Source organism: Periophthalmus magnuspinnatus, chromosome 17, assembly GCF_009829125.3.
Source record: "Periophthalmus magnuspinnatus isolate fPerMag1 chromosome 17, fPerMag1.2.pri, whole genome shotgun sequence".
Taxonomy (NCBI): domain Eukaryota; kingdom Metazoa; phylum Chordata; class Actinopteri; order Gobiiformes; family Gobiidae; genus Periophthalmus; species Periophthalmus magnuspinnatus.
This window is the reverse complement of record NC_047142.1, coordinates 2,220,780-2,241,815: the sequence shown is the minus strand read 5'-3', so window position 1 is coordinate 2,241,815 and position 21,036 is coordinate 2,220,780. Positions and strand designations below refer to the sequence as shown.

Below are 21,036 nucleotides of genomic sequence, written 5' to 3'. Positions count from 1 at the left end.
GGAACGGAGTGTTTTCAGTTTGAGAGAAGAGCTCAGTTTAAATCTGCAGGGTTTCTGTGTTAAACATGTGAATGAAACAAAAAAAAAAACACAACTCCAGGTCTGTTTGTGACGAGGAAACAATAAAACCAGACCAGAAATCAATAATGACATAAATTAATTTTATATAACCTTATTTTTTTGTTTATTTCCAGTTACGAGTTACGACATTTGAATAACAAACACAGAGAAACATTAGCCATTTCCTCCTTTTGCATTAAAAACTTACGCTACAACAAAGCGATAGCGACGTGAAGCTAGCTAGCCCAAAGCGCGGCAGAATGTGACGGAAATAATAACGGCGGTGACTCACGCTGGGATCAGAGGGGGCGGGCGTCTGCTCTGATTTTACTCCTCCGTCTGAGCCCTACCTGTTTTTCGTTCTCATCCTCCATGCGCAGTCTCTCCTCGATGCAGTTGCGGGCCTGCAGGAACGCCTTCCTCTGGGCGCGCTCCGTCAGGACGCGCACGAACAGCCCCGACAGGTTGACGCTGGTGAAGAGGACGGTGTTAGCGACGAGCTGCGGAGAGAGGAAGAGGACGGCGTACAGTCAGACGCCATTTTGACATTTTTACACTATAGTAGTATTTTATATTTTGCCCCAGTACAGATATATCGTGAAAGTAGCTCTTAGGGTCAACTGCTGATGCGCTGTTAGCATGCTAGTTGTTGTTGTTAGCATGCTAGTTCTTGTTGTTAGCATGCTAGTTGTTGTCATTAGCGTTACTATAAATGCAAAACTGTGCTCTGGCCTCTGAAAGTTGGGGAAAATACTTATAAACTACAGTGATTTTAATGTTTCTAAGGTGAAAAAAATCAGACATGATTTGATTTAAAGCAGCACCGTGTAACTTTTCTGGTGGAGGATTCGGCGCCTGTCGTCATGGAGATGTTGTTTTGTCTGGAATGTTCCACCGTATGCCGTTAAACTTATCTATCTCCAATGTTATTTTTAGCAATAAACACACTTATAATTCAGTTGGAAGATACTGTAAAAGCAATACTGTGGAACATTCCAAAAACAGAAAAAGCTGTTTCATGAACAAGTGGCAGACCCTTAAAAGAGAGGTTCCGTAGTGCAGTTTTAACGTTGCCAGTTAATGTCCATGAGGAGGCTCGGGAATCAGTTCAAGATTCAATTCAAACAGAAATAGATGAGAAAATGTCCCAGAGCGCCCCCTGGAGTCAGACCCGAACTGTGGGAAAAAGAGAAACCTCGAGGAGAAACACTCCCATGGACTAAACCAGGACTAAACCAGGACTAAACCAGAGCTAAACCAGGACTAAACCAGGACTAAACCAGGACTAAACCAGAGCTAAACCAGGACTAAACCAGGACTAAACCAGGACTAAAGCAGGACTAAAGCAGGACTAAACCAGGACTAAACCAGAGCTAAACCAGGACTAAACCAGGACTAAACCAGAGCTAAACCAGGACAGACGGGCTGCAGAGACGACGCTTCTTGGACACCTCCCTGGGGCGGAGGTTCCGGGCATGTCCCACCGGGGGGAGGCCTCAGGGAAGACGCAGGACACGCCGGAGGGACTACGTCTCTGGGAACGCCTTGGGGTCCCACCGAAGGATCTGGAGGACGTGTCTGGGGTGAGGGAAGTCTGAGAGTCGCTGCTTAGACGACCCAACCCCGGATAAGCGGAAGAAAATGGACGGACAAACGTATAAATAAAAGGTTTTGTGGAGCCCAACAAACACATTTGGTTTGAGCTTCTGTTTTATTATTGTATTTTACAGCTCAGTGTTTAAACTGCTCCTCGGGGATAAATAAAACGATATTGACTGATTGATTACGGAGCCTAAATACACCTACGCACGGGCCCCACTGCGGGACGGTCTAAACTGGGTCTTGTGTGGGTTTTACCTGAGACGGGACAGACCCCACGGAGACAGATCCTATTTATTTATTTCTTTATTTATTTCGAAAAAGACTAAGCTAATTCAGTTGTCCATCCATTTATCCAGGGGGCAGAGGTCTACGCCGGGACTTCCCTCACCCCAGACACACCGCGGCGTCCCTCCAGCGTGTCCTGCGTCTTATAAACAGTCAAATAAACATCTAGAAAATGTCTTGCGTTACGTCCTTGAGCACCACATCCCCAGGTCGTGTCTTTATTTCCTCCGCAGTAACACCGAGCTCTGGAAAGGTCCACGTGTCTCCGCACTAACGAAGCGATACGTTCCATCTGTCATTCAGTACATAATTAATGAACGCGGTCTAATTTTAAACTGTACTTGTACCCTTCTGATTTCACACCAATTTCTTAACACAGTTTTTACGAAGGCCTAAAAAGTGAGAGAACATGTTTCTATTCCGGGATGAGTAACATTTAAACAGTTGCGTTTGTGCTTCAGATTCATCCGTCACGAGGAGGCAGGGCGTCTTTGAACCTCGGAGCCGCCGCCGAGGAGACGACGAGTGTTTTTAACGTGGCTGAGGCGGGGGGCGAACTTTGGAGAGGTTTGTTTAAACATTTTGTACCAAACGATCACTAAAAGAACAACAGGTTTTAGTCATTTCTCTACCTATTTAACCATAGACTGTATATTTAAATGGACATAGCTAACGTGCTAGCTGCCGCAGTCATCAAGTCTGGCTCCAATTCACTTTACATTGAAAAACTGTGGCCCTTGTTTCTGTAACTGCTGCTGTCAGGTTTTTTATTTCAGTATTTTCAGTCTCTCGTGGCTGTAATTCCTTTTTAAACCTTAAGATTACGCCTGTATTTCGACTTATCGTGATAAATAATGTTGTTATTTTTCTGTTTTTTTCTGTTTTATAGCGAGATTTGAGCTGAAGACGTTGAATATGTGACTTCATAGAACGTTACGGAGCCCCGCAGATGATGGAAAGGAGAAGAAGAATATCTACAAATTAAAATTATATTATCTTTAGGGAACGATATAATTATCTAGAGGAAACGAGAAATCTTGAAGGAACGAGATTATTTTGAGATAAGGACGTAATTATCTTGAGGAAACGAGATATTATTTTGAGGTAAGGACGTAATTATCTTGAGGAAACGAGAAATCTTGAAGGAACGAGATATTATTTTGAGGTAAGGACGTAATTATCTTGAAGGAAACGAGATATTATCTTGAAGGAACATAATCATTTCTATACATATATTTTCACGTACAAGCTATTTCACTTAAAAAAATAAAAATAAAATCTCGTTCCTTGGTGCTAATTAAGTCGTTCTCTAAAGATAATATCGTATGTGAACGTGATATTATCTCGTGGCCACGCATTAATATATTTTGCAAATGTCCTATGCCGGGCTCTGTAGTACGTCATAGAAACAAACTAAAGTGTTTCATTCTACTTTTCATGTGTTGCCGTGTCATGTTTTTAAAGATATTGAAAATTTTGAATCGTTTTTTTGGTAAAATCGATTCGTTTCAGTCTCCATTTTTTTCAACAATATATCGCACTTCAAAATGTGCTAACGTGACAGGCATACTTGGGGTAAATATTTCACATTTACTTTTTGTTTTCAAGTTAAAACCAAGTCAGGATGTGGAAAATACACTTTATAAACTACAAATCCGTTTCCAATGAGGCGTTGAGGTGTTGGAGCTCCCTCTGCTGGCAGCAATGGGAATTAACAATGGAAAAATAAACAAATGAAGTTGAATGCTATGCTAATAGAGCCATGTGTTGGACGTGAACTCAATTTGGAATGTAGAAAGAGTCCAGTTTATGGGTTTAAAAACTCCAAAGAAGAAATCTGAAGTTTTATCTATGACACAACTAAACAGGCAAAATGCAAACTGACCCTTTTTAAGTGACTCTACTGTATTAAAGAGGAGGTATTGTGCAAAAAGGATTTCTACCATGTTCTAATGTTGTTCCCTCATCATAAACAGGCCTGAAGAGGTTTTACATGTAATTCACGCATGTTTGAGCAATTTAGTGATCTCCCCTTATGTTTAGCTATAAGATTCTGTACGAGGCTCCGCCCACAACCCTACGTCACCCATGCCCCACACGACAATTCTCCTTAAATACACAAAAACATGATACAAAACTGTAGACTCGGCGGGACACGCGCTGAATGCAATGTGATAGCGCTCTGAAGAGGGAGCGACTTAGCGCAGAGAGCAAAGGGAGGGAAGACTCTGAGCATCAAAAACATGGCATTTTAAAACAACTATAAACTCTTTAATGAAATAAGCGTGAATGAAGCACAAATATAACTTTAGGTTTGTTTTTGACGGGGGAGAACTGCACAACGTAACACAAAAAAAGTAAATTTTGCTGATTTTTCTCAATGGAAAAATCCAGTTCATGCAGAAGTAGAACTGGATATTTAACCAAACTGAACAACGGAAAAAAGTCCCAAAAACTGAATGGGATGTAGCCGTGTTTTTATACTTTATGTTGGTTGAAATAATAAAGTACTGTTTAAGTACTGTATGAAAGTACTGGTGCAAGTTGTGATAAAGTTCGTGTCATTTTAATACTTGTTTATACGTCTCTGTCCGTGGCCTCGGTGCAGACGGCTCTATGTGTGCAGGACATAAAACACTGTGTTTCCTCTGTGGCGACAGAAGAAGTAAATCAAATCGATTTGTAACTAGGGCAGCACAAAAACTGCAACAGCAATAACTCCATCTCAGCGAATAAATTCTTCTAGACGGAGATGCACTTCACGTTCTTTCCGTGTGGACGTCGCAGAAACTATTTACAGTTATATTTTGGATATTTTAATAGAGCGATGTGTTTGTTGTGAGCACAATTTGCAGTCCAGTGAGTTTACGGGTTTAAACGATGTACAGAAGAAGTCAGAAGTTTTGTCTATGACGTAACTAAACAGGCAAAATGCAAACTGGGTATTTTTAAAGAGGGGGTATTAGGCAAAAATGGATTTCTACCAGTTGTTCCTTCATCAAAAACAAGCCTGAAGAAGTTTTAAGAACAATTTACCAAAAATCTTTGGAGTAAAATGTGTAAATACGTGTTTTAAAACTTTGATTATAATCTATGACACCCAGGAACATTATATTTTGGACATTTTAATAGAGCGATGTGTTTGTCCTGAGCACAAACTGGACCGTAGAATGAGTCCAGTGAGTTTATGGGTTTAAAAACTCTACCGGAGAAGTCTGAAGTTTTATCTATGATGCAACTAAACAGGTAAAATGCAAACTGAGCATTTTTAAATTTCTCTACAAAGGGGGTATTATGCAACATGGATTTCTACCATGTTATAAAGCTGTTCCTTCACCAAAAACAAGCCTGAAGAGGTTTTTAGAGACAATTTACAAAAGAAAATTCAGTAAAACGTGTAAATTTGTGTTTTAACGCAGACATTGTGTACTTGGTTATAATCTATGACACCCACGAATGTTATATTTGTCACATTTTAATAGAGCTATGTGTTTATCGTGAGCACAAACTGGACCGTAGAATGAGTCCAGTGAGTTTATAGGTTAAAAAACTCTACAGGAGAAGTCTGAAGTTTTATCTATGACATAACTAAACAGGCAAAATGCAAACTGAGCCTTTTTAAAGAGGGATATTATGCAAAAATGGATTTCTACCATGTTATAAAACCGTTCCTTCATCAAAAACATGCTGGAAGAGGTTGTAGAAAATTTACAAAGAAAAATTCAGTAAAACATGTAAATATACGTTTTAAAACAGACATTTTGTGCTTGTTTATAAACTATAACACTCAGGAATGTTATATTTTGGACATTTTAATACAGCTTTGAGTTTATCGTGAACACAATTTGGACCGTAGAATGAGTCCAGTGAGTTTATTTGTTTGAAAACTCTACAGGAGAAGTCTGAAGTTTTATCTATGACGTAACTAAACAGGCAAAATCCCAGGAATGTTATATTTTGGTCATATTAAGAGAGTTATGCATTTGCCGTGAGCACAAATTGCACCGTAGAATGAGTCCAGTGAGTTCATGGGTTCAAAAACTCTGCAGGAGAAGTCAGAAGTTTTGTCTTTGACGTAACTAAACAGGCAAAATCCACAGAAAGTTACATTTTGGACATTTTAAATTGTAATAATCATCTAAAACAACAAAAAAGAAGGACCTGTGTGTGCTTTTTTTTTTTTTTCATTTGTCCCAAAACGGTCATGTTCCTAAATCCTGTATCACTCATTAACCCTGGAGAACGGCGGCGGCGCAGAGCAGTGGGCGTGTCCCGCTGGAGGTGAAAACAAGCGCCGTTTAGAACAATGTCATTTTGAACACGGGAGAATGAAGATTACTCAAACACGAATCGCTTTAAACACAACTCCAGAGGGTCAACGAGATGAGAAAACAGACATAACACGGCTAAACGCTCTAAAAAGTCCATTTTGGTCCCGATCTGAGACTCTCAAACCGATAGAGTCGTAAAAGACGGCGATGGCGCGTCCGACCGATGCCGCCCCGGTCCGTGTGCTCTTCAGTCGGATCCTGTGATCAATAGCTCCCGCCCTTCCCGGTGGTTTTAAAGACGTCTTGTCGAGGCTGTGAGAGAGTGATAGATGATACGGAGGCGAGCTGCGCTGGAGGTTACGGTGAGTGAGGCGACTGCTAACGAGACCCACGTCACAACGGCTCCACGGCGAAGACGTCTCCACAAACACGAAGACGTCTCCACAAACACGAAGACGTCTCCACAAACACATCACTGAGATCGGCAGGTCTGTGCTGTGTGTTATGGGCTGAATTGTGTCGCAAATGATTCTCCTGCTGTCGTTAAGAACAGAAGGGATCGCTTTAAAAACATTATGGCCTGAAAGATTTTAGACTTTAGATGGTTTATTTTTATTTTATGTCTTCGGTCTTGTATTTTGAATCAGCATGTCTTGTGGTTAATATGTCTTGGATCAGCAATCTTGTATTTAAAAATGCTTAAAAATATTTGTCTGCCTTTAAATAAAAAAATAAATAAATAAAATAGAAACATACCATATTATTATTATTATTATTATTTTATTGTTTTATTGTTATTAATGTATTTATTTATTTTTTTTTTTTTATGAAATAATTTGTTAAAGCTGCACTATTTAACTTTTCTGGTGGGGTCCCGCCATCAGCTTTTCTCCATGTCTGTGTCGGATGTTTTGCTTTTATAAATTTTCTTTTTCCCCGACATTTCTTCTGTCTTGTATTTTGAATGAGTGTGTGTTGTGGTTAATTTGTCTTGAACCTACAATCTTGTATTTAAAAATACTTTAAAATGTTTGTCTGGTTTTAAAGAAAAAAAATACAATAAAAAAAAAAAAATATATATATATAATAATAATAATAATAATAATAATAATAATAATAATAAAAATAAAAATAATGCATTTATTTATTTATTTATTTTTTTTTTTTTTTAATGAAATCATTTGTTAAAGCTGCACTGTGCAACTTTTCTAATGGGGGCCCTGCATCATCTTTTCTCCATGTAAAAGTTTGAGATCTTGTTTAGTTTTTAAGATTTTCTTTCCCAAAAAATCTATAAATAAATAAACAGAGCACATACTGCATTTTACTGCCAAAACATGACATTTTCATATTTCGACTCAGGGACAGAGACGCTCGTGAGGTAAAGATTGACACGTAAAGATGCTAACATGCGGTCTCTGAGCTAAGATGCTAACATGCGGTCTTTGAGCTAAGATGCTAACATGCAGTCTTTGAGCTAAGATGCTAACATGCAGTCTCTGAGCTAAGATGCTAACATGCAGTCTTTGAGCTAAGATGCTAACATGCAGTCTTTGAGCTAAGATGCTAACATGCAGTCTTTGAGCTAAGATGCTAACATGCAGTCTCTGAGCTAAGATGCTAACATGCAGTCTTTGAGCTAAGATGCTAACATGCAGTCTTTGAGCTAAGATGCTAACATGCAGTCTTTGAGCTAGCAGCAACTGGACTTCTATTTTCCCCCGACACGTTCACCTCAGACTGAATGTGTTTTTACAGGTCAGTACTGGACCTGATCACACCCTGGACCGTGTGTGTCTTTGCTGGACTCCTGACCCTGCGTCGTTACAGTAATGAGAAACATTATTGAGCCGCGCAGGAAGCTAAAGCTAGCCTGAGTGCGTAGCAGCCCTGCGGGTGGCTGGTGCACGCCCGCAGAACACCGGGTCATGCCACTCAGCTCATCTCTAAGCCTAATGGATTATCTCTCTGCGGTGTAACGCTAACGTCCTTCACATGGCTGCGGCAGGTATCTCAAACGGCCAGGACCAAACACGACACGGCGAGCGCGGCGAGGAAACAAACTGATCACGACCAGGCGCACGCAACAGAGCAGCGCCCGCAAAACTCACTGTGAGCGTCGCTACGTCCTGTTCAGTTTTATCTCGATGAGGTCTGGGTAAATATTTAAAGATCAGGCCGTTGGACAGGGAGCTGCAGGTGGGTTAGAGGTCAGAGGTCGGAGGTTATGGGGTCAGGGTCAGACGGTGGACAGGAAGCTGCAGGTGGACGTCACTGACAACATGTTAAACACAAATACAATGAAAACTTGTTTGTGTTAGCGTCTTATTCATAAACATATATATAAATGGACATAGCTAACCTGCTAGCTACCGCGTTCTAAACAGGAAGTGATGATCGACTCTGGCTCCAATTCACTTTACATTGAAAAAAACAGACTTGTCATTTTGGTCTTAAATGTTCGTATTAACCCTCTACATGATTCTGGGTTGTTGTTTTTTTTGTTTTATTTTCTTTTTTTGGTTATTTTGAGTTTTTGTTTGTTTTTTTGAGGGTTTTTTTTTTTTTTTATTATTATAATTTTATATGAATTTATTTTGATAGTCATTTTGAGTTTTTTTGTTTTTTGTTTAGTTATTTTGAGTTTTGTTTTGTTTGTTTTTTGGGGGGGGGGGGGGTTATTTTGAGTTTGTTTTTTTTAGTTATTTTGAGTTGGGGGTTTTTGGGGAGGTTTATTTTGAGTTTTTGTTTTTTGTTGTTTTTTTTTAGTTATTTTTATTATAATTTTATATAAAGTTATTTTGAATTTTTATTTATTTTTTTGTTATTTTGAGTTGGGGTTTTTTGGGGGGTTTATTTTGAGTTGTTTTTTTTTTTTTTTTGCAGTCCTCTCTCTGTCTCTGCTGCTTCAGACTCATTCTGGTCTTAAATGTTCGTATTAACCCTCTACATGATCCTGGGGTTTTTATTTCACTATTGTGTCTGTAAATCAAGATATGAACATTAAAAACAGACAAATCAGGCGACTTCTTTCTCCGAGGTCGCTCCTGTTAGCGTTAGCAACAGGTTTTTGACAGCGTTGCTAAGCGCCCGCTCCCTGCTAAACCAGTGATGTGGGCGGGAAGGAGCGTTACCTTCACCAGCCTCGCTCTGGATTGGCTCTTTGGTTGCTATGATACTCACGGTCAGAATCCCAAATATAGAATTGCGCTCCAAATTAGCCGCTATAACTGCTAGCGTCGATGAGCTTCATTTAACTGGAGCTGAAAGCTTCTTTACACAGTCTGTGGTCTCAATGCTAATGCTAATGCTAATTTTGAGGCATAATAACACCACAAACTGAAGTATTCTACATTTTAAAAACAATTGTCTAGTTTATTTTATGGTTTCCCGATTTGACTGAAAGTGACCGTTAGCTTTGAGACACACAGAGCTAGCTTAGCGTATTCCTGGCGATACGGCGAAGCGCACACGTCTCGCTGTATTACCCCTGAGGTTTTGTGATGATGTGATGGTCTTTTCCCGGCGTTCCCTCATGCGTTTGCTCGATGTATAAACGTGCAGACGGACGCGCTCATATCGGAGCGGCGAAATACCCGCTAGGTTTTGTCCTCTTTTTGTAAATGGGAGGTAAACGCGCGGTTAGGTGGTCCGCCGACGTGTCCTAGTTTCTTTTGGAGTTAGTGACATCACAGCGCGTCCCTCGTCTCCTCTGGGAACGCCACATCCTCAGACCACGACCGCGGCTCCGGGTTTTATGTTTGTTCTGAGGATGAAATGTAAATAATGTGAAAATGTTTGAATATTTCACGATGCAAATGTCAGAGGTGAAAGAAGTACTCAGTCTGTAGTAAAAGTACAGATACCAGAGCGAAAGAGTACTCAAGTAAAAGGATCACGTGAAAAAGTATAAGTACATGTTTAAAAATGTGCTTAAGGAGTAAAAGTATTTTTCACAGACTTTGACTTTTTTAAAGCTTTAAATGTTGTGATTTTGATCAAGATTTGAGCTGAATTTTGTTCAAAAGAAACAATTAAATCGATTTTTTTTTTTTTTAAACAGGAATAAACCAGGACTAAACCAGGACTAAACCAGGGCTATACCGGGACTAAACCGGGGCTAAACCGGGACTAAACCAGGACTAAACCGGGGCTAAACCGGGGCTAAACCGGGGCTAAACCGGGGCTAAACCGGGGCTAAACCGGGACTAAACCAGGACTAAACCAGGACTAAACCAGAACTAAAGCAGAACCAGGATTAAATTAAGGCTAAACCGGGACTAAAAAGCAGGAGTAAAGTACACATACCAGAACAACAAAGTACTCAAGTAAAAGTATCACATGAAAGTACCTGTTTTAAAGTGTACTTAAAGAGTCAAAAGTAAAAGTATTTATTTAATATTGTGATTTTGATCCAGGTTTGTGTTGAATTTTGTTCAACAGAAACAATTAAATTGATTTTTTTTCTATCTGTTTTTTTTGTTGTTGTTTTTTTAACCCTCAGACTTTTCAGCAGGTCTCAAACTGTAATAAAAATACTTGATGTGATGAAGACAGGCAGGTGGTGAAAGAAAAGTGACATCATGCTGCTTTAATGTCTTCATTGGTTTGATGGTTGATCATTAAACACATTTTGGCTCAGACCTGGTTTAGTTCTGATTTAGTCCTGTTCCTGTTTTTTTGGATGCAGTTTCTGTTGTTGAATAGCCTTGGCCAAATTCTTGTTTTAGTCCTGGTTTAGCTCTGGTTTAGTCCTGGTTTAGTCCCGGTTTAGTCCCGGTTTAGTCCCGGTTTAGTCCCGGTTTAGTCCTGGTTTAGGCCCGGTTTAGTCCTAGTTTAGCTTAGGTTTAGTCCTGGTTTAGCCCTGGTTTAGTCCTGGTTCTTTTCTTTTCTTGAATGCAGGTTCAGTTCTTGGATAGTCCTGGCTAAGTCCTTGTTTAAGTCCTGGTTTAGTCCTGGTTTAGTTCTGGTTTAGTCCTGGTTTAGTCCTAGTTCAGTCCTGGTTTAGTCCTGGTTTAGTCCTGGTTTAGCTCTGGTTTAGGCCTGGTTTAGTCCTGGTTTAGCTCTGGTTTAATCCTGGTTTAGTCCTAGTTTAGCTTAGGTTTAGTCCTGGTTTAGTCCTGGTTTAGTCCTGGTTTAGTCCTGGTTTAGTCCTGGTTTAGTCCTGGTTTAGTCCTGTTTTAGTCTTGGTTCTTTTCTTTTCTTGAATGCAGGTTCAGTTCTTGGATAGTCCTGGCTAAGTCCTTGTTTAAGTCCTGGTTCAGTCCTGGTTCAGTCCTGGTTCAGTCCTGGTTCAGTCCTGGTTCAGTCCTGGTTCAGTCCTGGTTCAGTCCTGGTTCAGTCCCTGTTTTCTTTCCTGTTTTTATCTTTATTTACTCTTAGTTTGGTTCATTTTGACCTGGTTTGGCACAAATTAGTTTCAACGACCCGCTTTCCCTAAACCCTCTGAAACAGTTCTGTAGCACTTCGGAGGTGTATCCATGTCTCCTGCAGTCGACCCACGGCTCTCCGACTCCAGCCGAAGTGGGAATGTTTTATGAAGCAAAGCGAGTCGTGACTGAATTACACTTTGGAAAACTGAGATCAAAGCCGGTGCAAATCCCATCAGGAGTCACCTCGGGGAGCTGTCCTTAGTGCTGAACTCAGACTTAATACAATACAAGGGTTTCCCAGACTCTTCACCGGGGCCTCCGCTCCACGCTGAATAAAACATGGCCGACTCCACTCAGCACTTTGCCTTATTTAAACGACGGCTTTTTGCGTCGCTCCTGCTGCCGATCCGGGATGTTTGGAAGTCGGCGAGTTCACCGGGAAAAACACGATATTTTTGTTGATCTTACAGCGTAAACCAGAACTAAACCAGCACTAAACCAGAACTAAACCAGAACTAAACCAGGACTAAACCGGGACTAAACACGGGACTAAACCGGGACTAAACCAGGACTAAACCAGAACTTAAACAGGACTAAACCAGGACTACACCAGGACTAAACCAGAACTAAACCAGGGCTAAACAAGGACTAAACCAGGACTAAACCAGGACTAAACCAGGACTAAACCAGGGCTAAACCAGGACTAAACCAGGACTAAACCAGAACTAAACCAGGACTAAACCAGGACTAAACCAGGACTAAACCAGGACTAAACAAGGACTAAACCAGGACTAAACCAAGACTAAACAAGGACTAAACCAGGACTAAACCAGGACTAAACCAGGACTAAACAAGGACTAAACCAGGACAAAACCAGGGCTAAACCAGGACTAAACAAGGGCTAAACCAGGACTAAACAAGGACTAAACCAGGACTAAACCAGGACTAAACCAGGGCTAAACAAGGACTAAACCAGGGCTAAACCAGGACTAAACCAGGACAAACAAAGGCTAAACCAGGACTAAACAAGGGCTAAACCAGGACTAAACAAGGACTAAACCAGGACTAAACCAGGGCTAAACAAGGACTAAACCAGGACTAAACCAGGGCTAAACCAGGGCTAAACCAGGGCTAAACCAGGACTAAACCAGGACAAACAAAGGCTAAACCAGGACTAAACAAGCACTAAACAAGGACTAAACCAGGACTAAACCAGGACTAAACCAGGTTTACACCAGGTTAGCATTATTGTCATATTTGTCACTTCTGATATAATTTTCATTTCTTTCTGTTTTTATTCTAAACTTTTCCTCTGGCTCAGATTCAAACACAGACTCTGAGTCCACAGACACGTTTAAAGATCTAATATGTAACTTTTCCAGTGGCGGCTCCTCGACCTGCTAACCTGTCCCCATGGAGATGTTATTGCTTTGACTGGAATGCTCCCCAGTAAAGCATTTAACTGATCTATCTCCATGGAGACAAGCAGATGACACCACCAGACCATATTACAGGTCACATCTGTGGAGCGGCGACGCAGCTTCATGTTTTTAAAGGTGTTTTTCAGCAATAAAACTGATTTAGTTGAACAAATGTAAGACGAGCTCTAACATGTGACTAACCCTGTGCTACAAAAGTTACACAGTGTGGCTTTAATATAATATGAGATTTTCAGAGATTGGCCGATTGTAGAAAAGAGAACGTGAAAAATCTGCAAATCTAAGGACAAATTCAGAACAAGTCCAGAGAAACCAGCGAGTCTCACACAGAGGACTAAACCAGGACTAAACCTAAGCTAAACTAGGACTAAACCAGGACTAAACCAGGACTAAACCGGGACTAAACCAGAACTAAACCGGGACTAAACCGGGACTAAACCGGGACTAAACCGGGACTAAACCGGGACTAAACCGGGACTAAACCGGGACTGAACCGGGACTGAACCGGGACTAAACCAGGACTAAACCGGGACTAAACCGGGACTGAACCGGGACTAAACCGGGACTAAACCGGGACTAAACCGGGACTGAACCGGGACTAAACCGGAACTAAACCAGGACTAAACCGGAACTGAACCGGGACTAAACCGGGACTAAACCAGGACTAAACCAGGACTAAACCGGGACTAAACCAGGACTGAACCGGGACTAAACCAGGACTAAACCGGGACTAAACCGGGACTGAACCGGGACTAAACCGGGACTAAACCGGGACTAAACCGGGACTGAACCGGGACTAAACCGGGACTGAACCGGGACTAAACCGGGACTGAACCGGGACTAAACCGGAACTAAACCAGGACTAAACCGGAACTGAACCGGGACTAAACCGGGACTAAACCAGGACTAAACCAGGACTAAACCGGGACTAAACCAGGACTGAACCAGGACTAAACAGGACTGAACCGGGACTAAACCGGGACTACACAGGGACTAAACCGGGACTGAACCAGGGCTAAACTAAGACTAAACCTGGACTAAAGCGGGACTAACCTGGAACTAAACTGGGAGTAAACATGGACTAAACCAGGATTCAACCGGGACTAAACCTGAAGATGTGACTTAGGCCTCGACTTTGACAATCTTTAAATCCAGACTCTGGTTCTGTTTATCTGTGACTAAAGGGGTTTATTCTGCACTTTTCTCCTTTAACATTATGATTATTTCTGTTTTGATTTGTTGTGTTGTGATTTTTCTTTTGATTCTGTAAAACACTTTGATTTATCTTGAGGATGAACTGTTCTGTACAAATAAAGTTGTTTTGTCTAAAATGGACACACGGGCCACACAGGGTCACGTGACCAAAAAGTACAGGTTTATGTGTGTGTGCTGTAGGTGTGTGTTGTGTGTGTGTTGTATGTGTGTCTTTTGTGTGTCTGTTGTGTGTCTTTTGTGTGTCTGTTGTGTGTCTTTTGTGTGTCTGTTGTGTGTTGTGTGTCTGTTGTGTGTCTGTTGTGTTGTGTGTGTGTTGTGTGTCTTTTGTGTGTCTGTTGTGTATTGTGTGTCATTTGTGTTGTGTGTGTCTGTTGTGTGTGTGTGTCATGTGTGTTGTGTCTTTTGTGTGTCTGTTGTGTTGTGTGTCTGTTGTGTTGTGTGTCTATTGTGTGTTGTGTGTCTGTTGTGTGTTGTGTGTCTGTTGTGTGTTGTGTGTCTGTTGTGTGTTGTGTGTCTGTTGTGTGTTGTGTGTCTGTTGTGTGTCTGTTGTGTTGTGTGTCTGTTGTGTTGTGTGTCTGTTGTGTTGTGTGTCTGTTGTGTTGTGTGTCTGTTGTGTTGTGTGTCTGTTGTGTTGTGTGTCTGTTGTGTTGTGTGTCTGTTGTGTTGTGTTGTGTGTCTGTTGTGTGTCTGTTGTGTATTGTGTGTCTCTTGTCTGTTGTGTGTCTGTTGTGTTGTGTGTGTTGTGTGTGTGTTGTGTGTCTGTTGTGTTTTGTGTGTCTGTTGTGTTGTGTGTCTGTTGTGTTGTGTGTGTGTTGTGTGTCTGTTGTGTTTTGTGTGTCTGTTATGTGTGTGTTGTGTGTCTGTTGTGTTGTGTGTCTGTTGTGTGTTGTGTGTCTGTTGTGTGTCTGTTGTGTCTGTTGTGTGTCTGTTGTGTGTCTCTTGTCTGTTGTGTGTGTTGTGTGTCTGTTGTGTTGTATGTTGTGTGTGTGTTGTGTGTGTCTTGTGTGTCTGTTGTGTATTGTGTGTCTTGTGTATTGTGTGTCTGTTCTGTTTGTTGTGTTGTGTGTCTGTTTTGTGTGTCTGTTGTGTGTTGTGTGTCTGTTGTGTGTGTTGTGTGTCTGTTGTGTTGTATGTTGTGTGTGTGTTGTGTGTCTGTTGTGTGTGTGTTGTGTGTCTGTTGTCTGTCTGTTGTGTATTGTGTGTCTTGTGTGTCTGTTGTGTGTTGTGTGTCTGTTGTGTGTTGTGTGTCTGTTGTGTTGTGTATTGTGTGTGTCTGTTGTGTGTATGTTGTGTGTGTCTGTTGTGTGTGTGTGTGTTGTGTTGTGTGTCTTTTGTGTTGTGTGTCTTGTGTGTTGTCTGTTGTGTTGTGTGTCTGTTGTGTGTATTGTGTGTGTCTTTTGTGTGTTGTGTATCGTGTGTCTCTGTTGTGTGTCTGTTTGTTGTGTTGTGTATTGTGTGTCTTTTGTGTGTTGTCTGTTGTGCGTTGTGTGTCTGTTGTGTGTCTGTTGTGTGTCTGTTGTGTGTGTGTGTTGTGTGTGTCTTTTGTGTGTTGTGTGTGTCTGTTGTCTGTTGTGTGTCTGTTGTGTTGTGTGTCTCTTGTGTGTTGTGTGTGTGTTGTGTATTGTGTGTCTGTTGTGTGTATTGTGTGTCTGTTGTGTGTATTGTGTGTCTGTTGTGTGTTGTGTGTCTGTTGTGTGTCTTTTGTGTGTGTGTTGTCTGTTGTGTGTCTTGTGTGTCTGTTGTGTGTGTTGTGTGTCTGTTGTGTATTGTGTGTGTCTCTTGTGTGTCTGTTGTGTTGTGTGTGTTGTGTGTCTTTTGTGTGTTGTGTGTGTCTCTTGTGTGTCTGTTGTGTTGTGTGTCTTTTGTGTGTTGTGTTGTGTGTCTGTTGTGTTGTGTGTTGTGTATTGTGTGTTGTGTGTGTCTTTTGTGTGTTGTATTGTGTGTTGTGTTGTGTGTCTGTTGTGTATTGTGTGTTGTGTGTCTGTTGTGTGTTGTGTTGTGTGTGTTGTGTGTCTGTTGTGTGTTGTGTGTCTGTTGTGTTGTGTCTGTTGTGTGTTGTGTGTGTTGTGTGTCTGTTGTGTGTTGTGTGTCTGTTGTGTTGTGTCTGTTGTGTGTTGTGTGTCTTTTGTGTTGTGTGTCTTTTGTGTGTTGTGTATTGTGTGTTGTGTATTGTGTGTCGTGTGTCTCTGTTGTGTGTTGTGTGTTGTGTGTGTCTGTTGTGTGTTGTGTGTGTTGTGTGTCTGTTGTGTATTGTGTGTGTCTGTTGTGTGTTGTGTATTGTGTGTTGTGTATTGTGTGTCTGTTGTGTTGTGTGTCTGTTGTGTTGTGTGTGTTGTGTGTCTTGTGTGTGTATTGTGTGTCTGTTGTGTGTTTGTTGTGTGTCTTTTGTGTGTTGTGTATTGTGTGTCTGTTGTGTTGTGTGTTGTGTGTATTGTGTGTGTTGTATTGTGTGTTGTGTGTCTCTTGTGTTGTGTGTTGTATTGTGTGTTGTGTATTGTGTGTGTCTGTTGTGTGTCTGTTGTGTTGTGTGTTGTGTTGTGTGTTTTGTGTCTGTTGTGTCTCTTGTGTTGTGTATTGTGTGTTGTGTATTGTGTGTCTGTTGTGTGTTGTGTATTGTGTGTTGTGTGTGTCTGTTGTGTGTCTCTTGTGTGTTGTGTGTCTTTTGTGTGTTGTGTGTCTGTTGTGTTGTGTGTCTTTTGTGTGTTGTGTCTGTGTGTCTCTTGTGTTGTGTGTAGTATTGTGTGTTGTGTGTCTTTTGTGTGTTGTGTATTGTGTGTTGTGTGTCTGTTGTGTGTCTTTTGTCTATTGTGTTGTGTGTCTGTTGTGTGTCTCTTGTGTTGTGTATTGTGTGTGTCTGTTGTGTTGTGTGTGTTGTGTGTCTGTTGTGTGTGTATTGTGTGTCTGTTGTGTGTCTTTTGTGTGTTGTGTATTGTGTGTTGTGTGTCTCTTGTGTGTCTGTTGTGTGTTGTGTGTATTGTGTGTGTTGTATTGTGTGTTGTATTGTGTGTTGTGTTGCGTATTGTGTTGTGTATTGTGTGTTGTGTTGTGTGTTGTGTGTGTTGTATTGTGTGTTGTATTGTGTGTTGTGTTGCGTATTGTGTTGTGTATTGTGTGTTGTGTATTGTGTGTGTCTGTTGTGTTGTGTGTCTTTTGTGTGTTGTGTTGTGTGTGTTGTGTGTATTGTGTGTTGTGTTGTGTGTCTGTTGTGTATTGTGTGTTGTGTGTGTTGTGTTGTGTGTGTCTGTTGTGTGTCTCTTGTGTGTTGTGTTGTGTGTGTTGTGTGTCTGTTGTGTATTGTGTGTGTTGTGTTGTGTATTGTGTGTTGTGTGTGTTGTGTGTGTTGTGTGTGTTGTGTGTATTGTTGTGTTGTGTGTGTTGTGTGTGTTGTGTTGTGTGTGTTGTGTTGTGTGTGTTGTGTATTGTGTGTTGTGTGTCTCTTGTGTGTCTGTTGTGTTGTGTGTATTGTGTGTGTTGTATTGTGTGTTGTGTTGTGTGTTGTGTGTCTGTTGTGTGTTGTGTTGTGTGTGTTGTGTTGTGTGTGTTGTGTGTCTTTTGTGTGTTGTGTGTCTGTTGTGTGTCTTTTGTGTGTCTTTTGTGTGTTGTGTGTCTGTTGTGTGTCTGTTGTGTGTGTGTTGTGTTGTGTGTCTTTTGTGTGTTGTGTCTGTTGTCTGTTGTGTTGTGTGTCTTTTGTGTGTTGTGTATTGTGTGTTGTGTGTCTCTTGTGTGTCTGTTGTGTTGTGTGTATTGTGTGTGTTGTATTGTGTGTTGTGTTGTGTGTTGTGTTGTGTGTCTGTTGTGTGTTGTGTTGTGTGTGTTGTGTGTCTTTTGTGTGTTGTGTATTGTGTGTTGTGTGTCTGTTGTGTGTCTTTTGTCTGTTGTGTTGTGTGTCTGTTGTGTGTCTCTTGTGTTGTGTATTGTGTGTGTCTGTTGTGTTGTGTGTGTTGTGTGTCTGTTGTGTGTGTATTGTGTGTCTGTTGTGTGTCTTTTGTGTGTTGTGTATTGTGTGTTGTGTGTCTCTTGTGTGTCTGTTGTGTGTTGTGTGTATTGTGTGTGTTGTATTGTGTGTTGTATTGTGTGTTGTGTTGCGTATTGTGTTGTGTATTGTGTGTTGTGTTGTGTGTGTTGTGTTGTGTGTGTTGTGTTGTGTGTTGTGTTGTGTGTTGTGTTGTGTGTTGTGTTGTGTACTCACTGTCCTCCACAGCCTCTGCGTCTTGACGGTGACTGATGTGGCGGTGACGATCAGGTGAGACACTGAGACCATAATCCCGAACAGAACCGCGAGCAGCGTCCGCACGGGGAGCAGGGCATAGGCCACGAACGTGACCAGGACCAGCTGCCACACGCCCTGCTCCGGGGAGGTGGGGGGTTCGATTCCCATGGCCCCCAGAGAGAAGGGGCAGCACAGGAACGAGAAGGTGAAGCCGAAAAGCAGCGTCAAGTTGACAATCTGCTGCAGCTGAGTGACTTGGAGATACTTGACGTTAGTTACGATGAAGAGGGACGCGAAGATGATGCAGTGGACGGGATGGGACCCTTTGGAGATGGTGAGCGCGGGTCCGGACAGCAGCTCCACCACGGCCAGAGTGGAGGACAGGAAGATGAGCACGGCCAGGGCTTTGAGCGTGGACGTCTGCTCCAGTTTGAGGTTGTAGTTTTGGAACAAAGACTCGAGTTCCTTGCAGTCAAACTCGTCCTCGCACACGATGGTGGTCAGAGGGACACCCGGAGGACAGTGACTTCTCTTCCGCCTCGTTTTGACTTTCTGAAACGGTATTTCCTCCATGTCAGGGCCATTCATAAACTGAACACCTGCTCGCTTGGCTCAGGAAAATGTTTAAATGGAAAACGGGGGGGGAAAGCCGAAAGTGGCGAGACGCGCGGAGAAGGAGGCGCCCGAGAGCTGTCCCACGGGCAAAACGCGCGGACCGGGGGGAGCACCCACACGCGCCCAGGGGACTATCCACAGGTTGAAACGAGCCTCCCAGCCTCGGACGAAACCAGCATCTTTGACGGAATGACGAGACAACCCCGCGGGGAGACGTCTGTGGAGCGTTTGGAGCAGCAGAGGCGGCGCACGACGTCTCCTCGCTCAGATGGAAGCAGCTTTCCGCGAGCTCAGATAGGATCACGCCTGCGCATTATGAGGTGAAGATAAGAAGACAGGTCTCAAGCTCCTCAGCCCGCGCAGTCACAGCGATCTGACGACTGCGTGTGCCACCGCGTCCCACGTCTGACGGAGCGCTGTCACCGAGGATCAGTGTTTCTGCAGCGTCCGCCCACCCGGATCCTACGAGGCATGTTTCCCCTCATTAGGACGCCGTCTAATTTCATAAAGAGGCGACCTGTCCCGCTCCAGAACACGCAGGAAACACGCGGGGAATCTGTTTTATCTGAACACAGGAGCTTTGCACGTCATTCACGCACAGTTTTTTTGCTTTAATCTCGTTCCAGTGCGTTTCATGTCAAAGAAACAGGTTAAAATGTGAAGTTCATGGGAAAAAACATGGAATTTTTAGTGTTTTGGATAAAGATATCGCAGAAAAAAAAAATATACACACCGGTATGTCTTGAACAGGCATATCCAAAGTCAGGCCCGTGGACCAATTGCGGCCCGTGTACAAATTTCCACTGGCCCGCAGCCTCTGGAATAAAAATAATTCTGTGTGGCCCGTTGCCCTGTTGACCAACGTAAAATACACATTTACAAGTGATATTATATTTCACCGAGGATGGCAGCAGATCCGGGCCGTGCTCCGAGGTCGCGCTCTCGCCGACTTTTAACGGCAATCGGATAAAGACGACAGGTTTAAAGAAATTCCAACATTTGCTAAGAAAACGCTGAGTTTGTTTAGTTCTCGGTTATGAACTTTAACAAGAACCGAGCGAGGACAAGACTGACTCACCTGCGACGTTTTGCTCGTCCAAACCTCCGTCTTTGAGCCGGACCAGGCCCATTTACTACAGTCCAGATCTCAGCTTCAGTCCAGTCTCAGTTTGTTTGGTGAATAAATTTGAAAATCTCAGTGAATTAATTTTATTGTGATAATCAAAACCACAGATTAAATGTTTCACTTTTTCATATTTATAATCTGTGTATAATTCATTTTGTGTTTGAAAAGGTGAAAGTTGCAATAAAAAGTAAAAAAATAATTAAATAGTTCATGTGGCTTTATAATTTTTTTTTGTTATTTTGAGGTCGCTGTTTTGTTTTGTTTTTTCAGTTTTTCTTTATTTTTTTAGTTATTTTGAGTTGTTTTTTTTATTTAATTTTGAGGTTTTTTTTGGTTTTTTTAGATTATTTTTTGATTTTTTGAAAAACTGTCCTTTCCATAACTGCTGCTGTCACTTTTTCATATTTATAATCTGTGTATAATTCTTTTTTTTTTTTTTTTGAAAAGGTGAAAGTTGCAATAAAAAGTAAAAAAATAATTAAATAGTTCATGTGTCTTTATAATTTTTTTTTGTTATTTTTAGGTTGCTGTTTTGGGGGTTTTTTTTCAGTTTATTTTCTTTATTTTTTTTTTGTTATTTTGAGTTGTTTTTTTTTCATTTAATTTTGAGTTTGTTTGGTTTTTTTTTTGTTATTTTTGAGTTTATTTTTTGATTTTTTGAAAAACTGTCCTCTTTCCATAACTGCTGCTGTCACTTTTTCATATTTATAATCTGTGTATAATTCATTTTGTTTTTGAAAAGGTGAAAGTTGCAATAAAAAGTAAAAAAATAATTAAATAGTTCATGTGGCTTTAATATTAATCAAATATACATCACCAAATCTGACCCTTTGTGCTAAAA

General features: G+C 41.5%; 1 protein-coding gene across 1 annotated transcript in view; it reads right to left on the bottom strand.

Moving 5' to 3' along the window:
- Positions 1-19,056, bottom strand: part of LOC117385348 (adenylate cyclase type 1-like) — a 92,701-nt gene extending 73,645 nt beyond the window's left edge. Inside the window, exons 1-2 of the mRNA XM_033982648.2 lie at positions 18,434-19,056; positions 411-560 (exon numbers count right to left, since the gene is read on the bottom strand). Of these exons, the coding sequence (XP_033838539.1) occupies positions 411-560; positions 18,434-19,042 (759 nt within the window). The 5' untranslated portion in view covers positions 19,043-19,056. The remainder of the gene's footprint in view (positions 1-410; positions 561-18,433) is intronic.
- Between the last annotated feature and the right edge of the window lie 1,980 nt (positions 19,057-21,036).